This window comes from Eleutherodactylus coqui, chromosome 8 (assembly GCF_035609145.1).
Source record: "Eleutherodactylus coqui strain aEleCoq1 chromosome 8, aEleCoq1.hap1, whole genome shotgun sequence".
Classification (NCBI taxonomy): Eukaryota; Metazoa; Chordata; class Amphibia; order Anura; family Eleutherodactylidae; genus Eleutherodactylus; species Eleutherodactylus coqui.
Window position 1 is genome coordinate 186796832 of NC_089844.1, and position 15441 is coordinate 186812272.

A 15441-nucleotide genomic window follows, 5' to 3' on the forward strand; every position below is an offset into this window, starting at 1 on the left:
ATAGGTTTTATAGTAACGTACAGCTTCATCTATAGGTTTTATCGGAAGGTACGTCACCATCTATAGGTTCTAGAGTAATGTACAGCACTATCTATAGGTTTTATAGTAACCTACGGCGCCAAGTATTAGTTTTATAGGAAGGACACGGCGCCATCTATTGGTTTTACAGTAATGTACAGCGCCATCTATCGGTTTTATAGTGTCCAACAGTGCCATCTATTGGTTTTATAGAAATCTACCGCGTCATCTATTGGTTTCATAGTAACCTACAACGACATCTATGGGTTTTATTGTAAACTAGAGCACCATCTTATTGTTTTATAGTAATGTACGGCGCCATCTATAGGTTTTATAAAAACATACAGACCCAACTATAGGTTTTATAGTAACGTACAGCGCCATCTATTGCTGTTATAGTAACGTACGGCGCCATCCATTTGTTTTATAGAAACGTACAGCGCCATCGCTTGGTTTTACAGTAATCTACCACGTAATCTATTGGTTTTATAGTAGCATACAGCGCCATCTATTGGTTTTATAGTAGCCTACAGCGTCTTCTATTGCTTTTATAGTAACCTACAGCGCCATCTATTGGTTTTATAGTAACCTACAGTGCCATCTATTGGTTCTATAGTGTCCTACAGTGCCATCTATTGGATTTATAGTGTCCTACAGAGCCATCAATTGGATTTATAGTGTCCTACAACGCCATCTATAGGTTTTATAGTAACGTTGAACGCCATTGATTGGTTTTATAGTAATGTGCAGCGCCATCTGTTGGTTTTACAGTAATGTACAGCGCCATCTATTGGTTTCATAGTAACCTACAACGCCATCTATTGGTTTTATAGTAACCTACAGCACCATCTTTTGGTTTTATAGTAATGTACAGTGCCATCTTTTGGTTTTATAGTGTCCTACAGTGCCATCTATTGGATTTATAGTAACCTACAGCGCCATCTATTGGTTTTATAGTAACTTGCAGCGCCATCTATTGGTTTTATAGTAACGTACAGCGCCACCTATTGGTTTTACTGTAATGCACAGCGCCATCTATTGGTTTCATACTAACCTACAGCGCCATCTATTGGTTTTACTGTAAATTAGAGCGCCATCGATTCGTTTTATAGTAACCTACAGCGCCATCTATTGGTTTTATAGAAACCTACAACGCCATTGATTGGTTTTATAGTAATCTATATCGCCATCTATTGGTTTTACAGTAATGTACAGCGCCATCTATTGGTTTTATAGTAGCCTACAGCGTCTTCTATTGCTTTTATAGTAACCTACAGCGCCATCTATTGGTTTTATAGTAACCTACAGTGCCATCTATTGGTTCTATAGTGTCCTACAGTGCCATCTATTGGATTTATAGTGTCCTACAGAGCCATCAATTGGATTTATAGTGTCCTACAACGCCATCTATAGGTTTTATAGTAACGTTGAACGCCATTGATTGGTTTTATAGTAATGTACAGCGCCATCTGTTGGTTTTACAGTAATGTACAGCGCCATCTATTGGTTTCATAGTAACCTACAACGCCATCTATTGGTTTTATAGTAACCTACAGCACCATCTTTTGGTTTTATAGTAATGTACAGTGCCATCTTTTGGTTTTATAGTGTCCTACAGTGCCATCTATTGGATTTATAGTAACCTACAGCGCCATCTATTGGTTTTATAGTAACTTGCAGCGCCATCTATTGGTTTTATAGTAACGTACAGCGCCACCTATTGGTTTTACTGTAATGTACAGCGCCATCTATTGGTTTCATACTAACCTATAGCGCCATCTATTGGTTTTACTGTAAATTAGAGCGCCATCGATTCGTTTTATAGTAACCTACAGCGCCATCTATTGGTTTTATAGAAACCTACAACGCCATTGATTGGTTTTATAGTAATCTATATCGCCATCTATTGGTTTTACAGTAATGTACAGCGCCATCTATTGGTTTTATAGTAGCCTACAGCGTCTTCTATTGCTTTTATAGTAACCTACAGCGCCATCTATTGGTTTTATAGTAACCTACAGTGCCATCTATTGGTTCTATAGTGTCCTACAGTGCCATCTATTGGATTTATAGTGTCCTACAGAGCCATCAATTGGATTTTTAGTGTCCTACAACGCCATCTATTGGTTTTATAGTAACGTTGAACGCCATTGATTGGTTTTATAGTAATGTACAGCGCCATCTGTTGGTTTTACAGTAATGTACAGCGCCATCTATTGGTTTCATAGTAACCTACAACGCCATCTATTGGTTTTATAGTAACCTACAGCACCATCTTTTGGTTTTATAGTAATGTACAGTGCCATCTTTTGGTTTTATAGTGTCCTACAGTGCCATCTATTGGATTTATAGTAACCTACAGCGCCATCTATTGGTTTTATAGTAACTTGCAGCGCCATCTATTGGTTTTATAGTAACGTACAGCGCCACCTATTGGTTTTACTGTAATGTACAGCGCCATCTATTGGTTTCATACTAACCTACAGCGCCATCTATTGGTTTTACTGTAAATTAGAGCGCCATCGATTCGTTTTATAGTAACCTACAGCGCCATCTATTGGTTTTATAGAAACCTACAACGCCATTGATTGGTTTTATAGTAATCTATATCGCCATCTATTGGTTTTACAGTAATGTACAGCGCCATCTATTGGTTTCATAGTAACCTACAGCGCCATCTATTGGATTTATAGTAACCTACAGCGCAATCTATTGGTTTTATAGTAATGTACAGCGCCATCTTTTGGTTTTATAGTGCCCTACAGTGCCATCTATTGGTTTCATAGTAACCTACAGCACCATCTATTGGCTTTATTGTAAACTAGAGCGCCATCGATTGGTTTTATAGTAACCTGCAGCGCCATCTATTGGTTTTATTGTAAAATAGAGCGCCATCGATTGGTTTTATAGTAACTTACAGCGTCATCTACTGGCTTTATACTAACGTATAACACCATCGATTGGTTTTATAGTAACCTTTAGCGCCATTGCTTGGTTGTATGGTAATCTACTGCGCCATCTATTGGTTTTATAGTAACCTACAGCACCATCTATTGGTTTTATAGTGTATTACAGCGCCATCTATTGGTTTTATAGTAATGTATGGCGCCATCTGTTGGTTTTATAGTAACATACAGCGCCATCTATTGGTTTTACAGTAACCTACACCGCCATCTCTGTGGGTTTCATAGTAACGTTCAACACCATCTATTAGTTTTATAGTATCCTACATCGCCATGTTTTGGTTTTATCGTAACCTACAGCGCCATCTATTGATTTTATAATAATGTACAGTGCCATTCATTAGTTTTATAGTGTCCTACTATGCAAGCTATTGATTTTATACTAACGTACAGCGCCATCTATTGGTTTTATAGTAACGTACAGCGCCATGTATTGGTTTTATAGGAAGGTACGGCGCCATCTATTGGTTTTATAGTTAAGTACAGCGCCATCTATTGGTTTCTAAAGTAAAGTATAGCGCTATCTATTGGTTTTCTAGTAGCCTACAGCCCCATCTATTGGTTTTACAGTAGTCTGCATCGCCATCTATTGGTTTTATAGTGTCATACAGCGCCATCTATTGGTTTTATCGTAACCTACAGAGCCATCTATTGGTTTTATAGTAACCTATAGCGCCATCTATTGGTTTTGTAGTAGTTTACAGTGCCATCTGTTCGTTTTATAGTAATTTTCAGCGCCATCTATTGGTTTTACTGTGTCCTACAGTGCCATCTATTGGTTTTATGGTAACCCACAGCGCCATCTATTGGTTTTATAGTGACCTATAGCGCTTTTTATTGGTTTTATTGTAACTTACATTGCCAACTACTGGCTTTAAAATAACCTATAGTGCCATCTAATGGATTTATAGTAACCTACATCGCCATCTATTGGTTTTAGAGTAACCTGCAGCGCCATCTATTCATTGAAAGCGCTGCGGAATAAGTTGGCGCTATACAAATAAAGATTATTATTATTTATTTAATAGTGTCCTACTGTGTAATCTAATGCTTTTATAGTAACTTACAGTGCCATCTATTGGTTTTATAGTAACCTACAGCGCCATCTATTGGTTTTATAGTAACCTACAGAGCCATCTATTGGTTTTATAGTAACCTACAGCGCCATCTATTGGTTTTATAGTAACCTACAGAGCCATCTATTGGTTTTATAGTAACCTACAGCACCATCTATTCGTTTGATAGTAACCTACAGCACCATCTATTCATTTTGTAATAACTTACAGCACCATCTATTGCTTTTATGGTAACCTACAACGCCATCTATTCGTTTTATAGTAATTTTCAGCACCATGTATTGCTTTTATTGTGTCCTACATCGCCATCTATTGGTTTTATAGTAACGTTCAATGCCATCTATTGGTTTTTTGGTTACCAACAGTGCCATCTATTAGTTTTACTGTAGTCTACAGCACCATCTATTGGTTTTATCGTAACCTACAGAGCCATCTATTGGTTTTATAGTAACCTATAGCGCCATCTATTGGTTTTGTAGTAGTTTACAGTGCCATCTATTGGTTTTGTAGTAGTTTACTAACCTGGCAGCCGAATATTACCACACCACCCTCAGCCGTGCCTTGGATGAAGTGGCACCGCCCGTGACGCGAGCCATCAAACGCACACCACGGCAACCCTGGCTCACGTCCCAAACGCGCTTCATCCGGCGGTGCATCAGGTGCGCCGAGCGGCTGTGGAGAAAGTCAAAGCTGCCGGCAGACTTCCTCCACTTCAAATTCATGCTTAAAACATATAACCTAGCCCTTCACCATGCCAAACAAGTTTATTTCACCTCCCTTGTCTCCTCACTATCCCACAACCCTAAACAACTCTTTGAGACCTTTCACTCCCTCCTCAGCCCCAAGGAACAGGCCCCTGTGACAGACCTGACTGCCGGAGAACTAGCTGCCTATTTCAAAGAAAAGATCGACCACATTCGAAAAGAAATCTCTGAAAGCGGCATGGTTAGCCCTGATCCCAGTTTCATCAGCACTGCATCCAGCACCTACTCACTATCTACGCTAGAACCAACGACAGAGGAAGAAGTCTCCAGGCTCCTTTCTGCTGCCCGCCCCACCACCTGCGCTAGCGACCCTCTCCCCTCTCACCTCCTCTGCTCCCTTTCCCCAGCTCTCATTACTCACCTTACCACAATCTGCAACCTCTCCCTAACCTCTGGCACATTTCCCTCCTCATTCAAACACTCCATTATATCCCCTCTGCTTAAAAAACCCACCCTTGACCCGACTAATGCTGCCAACTACCGACCCGTCGCAAACCTCCCCTTTATCTCCAAATTACTGGAACGCCTGGTCTACTCCCGCCTTACTAGGTTTCTCTCTGACAACTCGCTCCTCGACCCCCTCCAGTCTGGTTTCCGCTCTCTACACTCGACCGAAACTGCCCTTACAAAAGTAACAAATGACCTGATGACTGCAAAGTCGAGAGGTGATTACTCCCTACTAATCCTCCTTGACCTGTCTGCTGCATTTGACACTGTCGACCATAATCTCCTTCTCACTATGCTCCGCTCTATTGGTCTAAAGGATACTGCTCTCTCCTGGTTCTCTTCCTACCTCTCTGACCGCTCTTTCAGTGTTTCCTTTGCTGGTTCTATCTCTGCTCCACTTCCTCTCGCTGTCGGGGTACCCCAGGGCTCGGTCCTTGGTCCCCTTCTTTTCTCTATCTATACTGCCCCAATTGGACAAACCATCCACAGATTTGGCCTCCAATACCATCTCTACGCTGACGACACCCAACTATACACCTCCTCTCGTGAGATCTCTGGACCATTCCTCCAAAATATCACCGACTGTCTGTCCGCTGTCTCTAACACTATGTCCTCCCTTTTTCTCAAACTAAACCTCTCTAAAACTGACCTCCTTGTCTTTCCACCTTCTAACCGACCTCCCCTCAACATCTCCATTCCAGTGTCTGGCACCATTATAACCCCCAGACAGCATGCCCGATGCCTTGGGGTCACACTGGACTCTGACCTCTCCTTTGCCCCCCATATCCAATCTCTGGCCCAAACATGCCACATGCACCTCAGAAATATTGCTAAAATACGTCCGTTCCTAACCACGGACACGCTAAAGACGCTAGTGGTTGCGCTCATCCACTCCCGGCTTGACTACTGCAACTCGCTACTCATTGGCCTCCCCCGCAATAGACTCGCTCCACTCCAATCCATACTAAATGCAGCAGCTAGACTCATTTTTCTATCCAGTCGTTATTCAGACGCCTCTGCACTATGCCAGTCGCTGCATTGGCTGCCCATCCACTGCAGAACTAAATTTAAACTGCTATACCTCACTCACAAAGCTCTGCATGGCGCTGCACCACCATACATCGCCTCCCTATTGTCAGTATACCACCCAGCGCGCTTACTCCGATCAGATAACACCCTCAGGCTAAACACCCCTGTAATACGAACCTCTCATGCTCGCCTACAGGACTTCACTAGAGCAGCACCCATCCTCTGGAATGCTCTACCCCAAGGCATCCGGACAATTCCCCATGCACGGAATTTCACACGTGCCTTAAAAACGCACTTCTTCAGGGAAGCATACCAAATCTCCTGACCTAGTCCCTCGCCCCTCCCTATGGTGCTCCACCCTGTTTGCCTTCTGATAAATGATCTGTACATAAAATTTCCTACTGCCTGTTTCCCCACCCCCTGCACCTCCTGTACCACCCTCAACCCATTTGTGTCTAACCCAATGTATCTCACATTGTAATTGTTGCAATTGTTGTATTGTTTTGCATTTATCCATGCCTGAAAGCGCTGCGGAATAAGTTGGCGCTATAAAAATAAAGAGTATTATTATTATTATAGTTTACAGTGCCATCTATTGGTTTTATAGTAGTTTACAGCCCCATCTATTTGTTTTATAGTAACCTGCAGCGCCATCTATTGGTTTAAAAAAAAAACACAGCGCCAGCTATAGGTTTTATAGTAACCTAAAGGGCTTTTTATTGGTTTTATTGTAATTTACATTGCCAATTACTGGCTTTAAAATAACCTATAGCGCCATTTAATGGTTTTATAGTAAGGTACATCGCCATCTGTTGGTTTTAGAGTGACCTCCAGCGCCATCTATTCATTGAAAGCGCTGCGGAATAAGTTGGCGCTATACAAATAAAGATTATTATTATTATTTATTTAATAGTGTCCTACTGTGTAATCTAATGCTTTTATCGTAACTTATAGTGCCATCTATTGGTTTTATAGTAACCTACAGCACCATGTATTGGTTTTATAGTAACCTACAGAGCCATCTATTGGTTTTATAGTAACCTACAGCGCCATCTATTCGTTTGATAGTAACCTACAGCGCCATCTATTCGTTTGATAGTAACCTACAGAGCCATCTATTCGTTTTATAATAACTTACAGCACCATCTATTGGTTTTATTGTAACCTACAGCGCCATCTATTGGTTTTATGGTAACCTACAGCGCCATCTATTGGTTTTATAGTAACCTACAGAGCCATCTATTGGTTTTATAGTAACCTACAGCACCATCTATTCGTTTGATAGTAACCTACAGCGCCATCTATTCGTTTTATAATAACTCACAGCACCATCTATTGGTTTTATAGTAACCTACAGAGCCATCTATTTGTTTTATAGTAACCTACAGCACCATCTATTCGTTTGATAGTAACCTACAGCACCATCTATTCGTTTTATAATAACTTACAGCACCATCTATTGGTTTTATTGTAACCTACAGCGCCATCTATTGGTTTTATGGTAACCTACAACGCCATCTATTCGTTTTATAGAAATTTTCAGCACCATGTATTGCTTTTATTGTGTCCTACAGCGCCATCTATTGGTTTTATAGTAACGTTCAATGCCATCTTTTGGTTTTTTGGTTACCAACAGTGCCATCTATTAGTTTTACTGTAGTCTACAGCACCATCTATTGGTTTTATCGTAACCTACAGCGCCATCTATTGGTTTTATGGTAACCTACAACGCCATCTATTCGTTTTATAGAAATTTTCAGCACCATGTATTGCTTTTATTGTGTCCTACAGCGCCATCTATTGGTTTTATAGTAACGTTCAATGCCATCTTTTGGTTTTTTGGTTACCAACAGTGCCATCTATTAGTTTTACTGTAGTCTACAGCACCATCTATTGGTTTTATCGTAACCTACAGAGCCATCTATTGGTTTTATAGTAACCTATAGCGCCATCTATTGGTTTTGTAGTAGTTTACAGTGCCATCTATTGGTTTTATAGTAGTTTACAGCCCCATCTATTTGTTTTATAGTAACCTGCAGCGCCATCTATTGGTTTAAAAAAAAAAACACAGCGCCAGCTATAGGTTTTATAGTAACCTAAAGGGCTTTTTATTGGTTTTATTGTAATTTACATTGCCAATTACTGGCTTTAAAATAACCTATAGCGCCATTTAATGGTTTTATAGTAAGGTACATCGCCATCTGTTGGTTTTAGAGTGACCTCCAGCGCCATCTATTCATTGAAAGCGCTGCGGAATAAGTTGGCGCTATACAAATAAAGATTATTATTATTTATTTAATAGTGTCCTACTGTGTAATCTAATGCTTTTATCGTAACTTATAGTGCCATCTATTGGTTTTATAGTAACCTACAGCACCATGTATTGGTTTTATAGTAACCTACAGAGCCATCTATTGGTTTTATAGTAACCTACAGCGCCATCTATTCGTTTGATAGTAACCTACAGCGCCATCTATTCGTTTGATAGTAACCTACAGAGCCATCTATTCGTTTTATAATAACTTACAGCACCATCTATTGGTTTTATTGTAACCTACAGCGCCATCTATTGGTTTTATGGAAACCTACAGCGCCATCTATTGGTTTTATAGTAACCTACAGAGCCATCTATTGGTTTTATAGTAACCTACAGCACCATCTATTCGTTTGATAGTAACCTACAGCGCCATCTATTCGTTTTATAATAACTCACAGCACCATCTATTGGTTTTATAGTAACCTACAGAGCCATCTATTGGTTTTATAGTAACCTACAGCACCATCTATTCGTTTGATAGTAACCTACAGCACCATCTATTCGTTTTATAATAACTTACAGCACCATCTATTGGTTTTATTGTAACCTACAGCGCCATCTATTGGTTTTATGGTAACCTACAACGCCATCTATTCGTTTTATAGAAATTTTCAGCACCATGTATTGCTTTTATTGTGTCCTACAGCGCCATCTATTGGTTTTATAGTAACGTTCAATGCCATCTTTTGGTTTTTTGGTTACCAACAGTGCCATCTATTAGTTTTACTGTAGTCTACAGCACCATCTATTGGTTTTATCGTAACCTACAGCGCCATCTATTGGTTTTATGGTAACCTACAACGCCATCTATTCGTTTTATAGAAATTTTCAGCACCATGTATTGCTTTTATTGTGTCCTACAGCGCCATCTATTGGTTTTATAGTAACGTTCAATGCCATCTTTTGGTTTTTTGGTTACCAACAGTGCCATCTATTAGTTTTACTGTAGTCTACAGCACCATCTATTGGTTTTATCGTAACCTACAGAGCCATCTATTGGTTTTATAGTAACCTATAGCGCCATCTATTGGTTTTGTAGTAGTTTACAGTGCCATCTATTGGTTTTATAGTAGTTTACAGCCCCATCTATTTGTTTTATAGTAACCTGCAGCGCCATCTATTGGTTTAAAAAAAAAAACACAGCGCCAGCTATAGGTTTTATAGTACCCTAAAGGGCTTTTTATTGGTTTTATTGTAATTTACATTGCCAATTACAATTAAAATAACCTATAGCGCCATTTAATGGTTTTATAGTAACGTACATCGCCATCTGTTGGTTTTAGAGTGACCTCCAGCGCCATCTCTTCATTTAATAGTGTCCTACTGTGTAATCTGTTGGTTTTATAGTAACTTACAGCGCCATCTATTGGTTTTATAGTAACCTACAGAGCCATCTATTCGTTTTATGGTAACCTACAGCGCCATCTATTGGTTTTATAGTAACCTACAGCGCTATCAGTTTTATTGTAACCTATAGCGCCATCTACTGGCTTTATAATAACCTATAGCGCCATCTATAGTAACATAAAGCGCCATCTTTTGGTTTCATAGTAACGTACAGTGCCATCTATTGCTTTTATGGTAACCTAAAGCGCCATCTATTGGTTTTAAAAAAAACCACAGCACCATCTATAGGTTTTATAATAACCTACAGCGCCAACTATTGGTTTTATAGTAACCTACAGACTCCTAATGGAGGGTGCTGATAATACTTGGAGGACAATGGAGGCTGCTTATAATACACTGGGGACAATGGAGGCTGCTGATAATACAAGGGGACAATGGAGGCTGCTGATAATACACGGGGACAATGGAGGCTGCTGATAATACAAGGGGACAATGGAGGCTGCTGATAATACACGGGTGAAATTGGAGGCTGCTGAAAATGCACGGGTGACAAGGGAGAATTCTGATAATATACGGGTGACAATGGAGGCTGCTGATAATACATGGGGACAATGGAGGCTGCTGATAATAGACGAGGACCATGAAGGCTGCTGATATTACACGGTTACAATGGTGACTGCTGATAATACACAGGGAACAATAGAGTCCGCTGATAATACATGGGGGACAATGGAGGCTGCTGATAATACATGGGGACAATGGAGGATGCTGATAATTCTGGGTGACAATGGAGGTCGCTGATAATACACGGGGGACAGGTAACCATCCAGTTAGCAGATGGACGAGTTGGCAGCCAGGACAAACACCACAACCTGCAAACCCCAAAGTGCTCCAATAACAGCAGTCAATTATACAGAATATTAAAGAACACTCTTTATTATCTCCTTAATGAAAACCCTATTTTTGGCCTTAATGACCAACCAATATTCTTTATCATTGCCAGCAGTAAGCCGGGGGGATGTTTTGTACATTGTGTCATATACGTTGTAGAAGTCTATAAATTTACTGCTAGTTGTAAATGGAAAAGTCAACTGCAATTCCCCCATTGTTTGTGGTTTTTATAGCGTTCCCCGTGTGATCTGAATATCCGGATATCTTGATTACTGCGATACAAACTTTATGGAGTTCTTTCCTAATATTTTTTCTGCAGGATAAAATACCATTAGAAGGATTTGTATTTGTGTTTCGCATCCAAAGACCCAGAAACTGTTTTCTATATGTTTGACGCCGGAGCGCTATGGGGCTTATTTGTCGCTCGCTGATACGTAGTTTTCATTGGAATCATTTTGGGATACATAAGACTTTTCAATCACTTTTGCATTCTATTTCCAGAGAACAGTAATTCTGGCCTCGGTTTGTGTCGGTGCTGACCTTATGGGATAAATCACATGGTAATGTTATAGCTGAGGTTAATCTGGATGTGACACCACCCATTACATGGTACTCGGCTATACTCCATTAGCTTCATTAATATTATAGACAGTGAATAAAGGGGAAGTGCGCATGTGTGACCATCACTCCATTCATATAGGGGAGTCCAAACCCCCTTTCTAGCGATCAGTGGAGGTCCTGGCAATGATAGAGTACATTAATCAGCTATCCTATGGAGAGGTGATAAATGGTATCTGGGGGCCAAACCACTTTACCAAGCCAACAAGAACTGCAAGAAAAAGGGGTTATAGCAGGTAACCCCTATTAAAAAATGGTAATCCATATGTCTATAGTACATAGACTGTGGGGAAACATTCATCTTGCTGAGATTTGGTGAAGTACCCACATAAGAGGATCTGTAGTAACAGACAAAAATGGCCACTTTATGTGGCTCCTCTGAGATCAGTAAAGGTGGATCCTTGTATCCTACAGAACATTTTACAGGACCTTAGATATTTTTAAAGTCAATCTAAGTTTCAAAATACTTGTCCTTTATTATGATTGGTTGGTGGCTGGTCACATGACCAGTGCGGCCAGGTCAAGTGTCATGATTCCATAGCAACGGCAGAGTGACAGTTGGATTGACTAGCGACAGTTGAGAAGATGTCTGCAGACGGCAAGCAGAGCGATTTTATGGAGGCAAAGAAAGCAAAAGAGAAGAAACGGAGACATACCAATGACTCATCTTCGGATGGGAGGCAGTCTTCCGTCAAAAGGCCCAAAACATTGGTCCAGGAGAAGGAAGAGAAGAAACGGAGACATACCAATGACTCATCTTCGGATGGGAGACAGTCTTCCGTCAAAAGACCCAAAACATCGGTCCAGGAGAAGGAAGAGAAGAAACGGAGACACACCAATGACTCATCTTCGGATGGGAGGCAGTCTTCTGTTAAAAGGCCCAAAACATCGGTCCAGGAGAAGGAAGAGAAGAAACGGAGACACACCAATGACTCATCTTCAGATGGGAGGCAGTCTTCCGTCAAAAGACCCAAAACATCGGTCCAGGAAATGGAAGAAGAGGAGAAGATTGGAGCCAAGAGAGGAGCCATCTTCAACTCATCCGGAGACAGAGAGAAGAAAAGACGGCGGACGTCCTCCGGACAGAAATCCATGGTGGAGGAGAAGCCTGAATGCTCAGGTAAGATCTCTCTACATTAGCATGGCCACCTGTCTGATGGTACACAGTATACATGTCATGTCTCACGGCCACCAACTGTAACTCATGGGAAATGTCCGACTATTGATGTAAACTTCATGTTCTTGTGTTTATTAAATTAAATGTCCAATCCAACAATTAATGTGCATAGATATAAATTACACGCTCATGGATTGTGGTCTCCTCTGACTGTATCTACTCCTCAAAAACCAAGTATGTAGAGAAAAGTATGGCAGCAAACCAGGTGCAGATAAATGATGCAGAGCTTTATTCCTCCTCAAGTCACAGATACATGACGTTTCGACACAAAGTCTTTTTCAAATGCAATGAAAGCAATGGTACAACAGGGTATATATGCAGTCAAACAGCCAATCAGTTGTTAATTGCAAATCAGTACCTCATGTGGAGGGTTTAGAATCAATGCATGGATACTTGTGGGCACTTCTGGCATCAGGCGTCGTCATGGAGAAAATCATGTGATAGAACGTCATGATGTCACGACGTACCACGCATAGGGGCCTCATACAGCGTGTCTACACTGTCACGTGAACACACGTCATTGAATGTGCCACATGTGCGCATCACAATAAGCGCTTCCAAATAGGGCGCATAAATTAATCGCAAGCTTGCGAAAAAAGGCCTGCGTGTCAAAATGTGCGTTCCAAAGCGGGGCGCATAAATACTACGTATTCAATGCGAAAAAAGGTAAAAAAAACCCCAAAGTGTCAACAAAAGTCCATGCATTAATTAGTCAAATACAAAAAATAATTCATACAATACAGGAGGAACAGGAGCAAAACACAGAGCAAACATCCAAATATCGCAATGTATAGAAACATAATAAATATAACAGCTGGGATTAGTAGCACCAAGGAAAAAGATGCATAATGTACAAATCGCTACAAAAACGCAGCAGAAACCGCTGTATATGCATATGTACAAAATGTGTTTGCAAATAAAGGATGTAAGTCTCCATGTGTGGCTCCAAGTTCACTCCGGTAGATTCCAATATCCAATATCTCAAACGAATATATATTTCACCACTATAACAAAAGAAAAAAAGTATAAATAAGCAAAAATATGACAAACATATCAAAATAAATACCAAATACAAAAAATGCACAAATAAAAGTAAGACAGATACAGTGAGGTTCAACAGCACTATAGATATTGCGTGATATTGTAATCTATATTGAGGCCACGTGGCGTCAAAGTGTCTAAAGTATAGATCCAGCTGAGTTCTTTTTTAAGGAGAATTTTTTCACGATCGCCACCACGTGAGAGCGGGGGCACACAGTCGATCACCCTAAATCGTAGTTGACCGACCGTGTGACCACTCTCCACAAAATGGCGCGAAACAGGTAATGACAGGTTCTTAGTACGAATAGAGCTTTTATGTCCATTAATTCTAGTACGAACTTCAAGCGTTGTTTCTCCTACGTACTGCAGTCCACATGGACAACACAAAAGGTAAATTACGTAAGAAGAGGAACACGTGAAGAAACCTTTAATCGAGAAAGCAGCACCCGTTGATGAATGGTGAAATTTATCACCCTTAAGCATATTATTGCAGCAAGAGCACCCTAGGCACGGGAAATTTCCCGAGCGGCGGGGTGCTAATAATGTTTGCTGTAATCCTGATTTCTTTTCATACAATGAGTGTACCAAGATGTCTCGCAAGTTCTTACCCCTTTTGTAGGACATCATGGGGGGATTAACAAACTCCTCAATGTTATTGTCGGCCATGCGTAGCAATGACCAATGTTTTCTGAGAACAGCAGATAATCGTGTACTTACAGGATTGTATACCGATACAAAAGGGATCCGTTTTGGACCCTCCACCCTGGATCTAGGGGACAACAAATCAACACGTTGAACATTAGTCAGTCTTTGTGTGGCCATAGTGATTACATTTTGAGGATATCCACGTGATAGAAATTTAGTGCACATCTGTGACAAACGAATATCAAGTTTGTGGTCAATGGTAACTCGTTTAACCCTAATTAACTGGCTCCACGGTAAAGACCTTACCATGGAGCGAGGGTGAAAGCTATTGTATTCTAGTAAACTATTACGGTCCGTTTCTTTAACATAAAGATCGGTTTCCAATCTACCGCCAACATTGGTTACTAGAACGTCCAAAAACGCAATTTCGTTTCTTGAATATTTCAAAGTGAATTGGAGTTCTGGCCAAATGCCATTTAACTCCGAGTGGAATGACATCAAGTCACTCTCATTGCCACGCCACACCAAAAATATGTCATCAATATACCGGTGCCAGGAGACCACCATGGGCCAGAACGCAGACGCATACACAAACTCTTCCTCAAATCTGTTCATGTAAATATTTGCGTAGGTAGGCGCTACGTTCGAACCCATGGCGGTCCCCTGGCACTGCCTGTAGTATTTGCCTGCAAAAAGAAAATAATTTTTTGACAGAATAAGTTCAAGTAATGATAGAACAACATGTTCGCATTCGAGAGATATGTCAGACAATGCTAGTTTGTATCTCACTGCCTCTAATCCCTTCTCATGGGTAATTGACGTGTACAACGATGTCACGTCAAATGAGGCCAGAATCACATCGCCTGAAATAGTCATTTTACTCAGGATCGTTAAAAAATCACTGGTGTCTTTAACATAAGAGGCACCCGAGGTAGCAAACCTACGCAGTACCTTATCCAAAAAAATTGATGTGTGATTAAATAATGATCCCCTCCCCGAGACGATCGGGCGTCCGGGGGGGTTTACAAGAGATTTGTGGATTTTAGGTAATGCATAAATAGTTGGCACCACTGGTGTGATTACGTACAAGAAATCATAAAGGGCTTGA

General features: G+C 40.6%; 1 protein-coding gene across 1 annotated transcript; it reads left to right on the top strand.

The window, feature by feature from the left end:
- The first annotated feature begins 12055 nt into the window (after positions 1–12055).
- On the top strand, positions 12056–12610 carry LOC136578071 (uncharacterized). The gene has a single exon (XM_066577979.1). It carries the CDS (start codon positions 12056–12058, stop codon positions 12608–12610), a length of 555 nt encoding a protein of 184 aa, XP_066434076.1.
- Positions 12611–15441: the final 2831 nt, after the last annotated feature.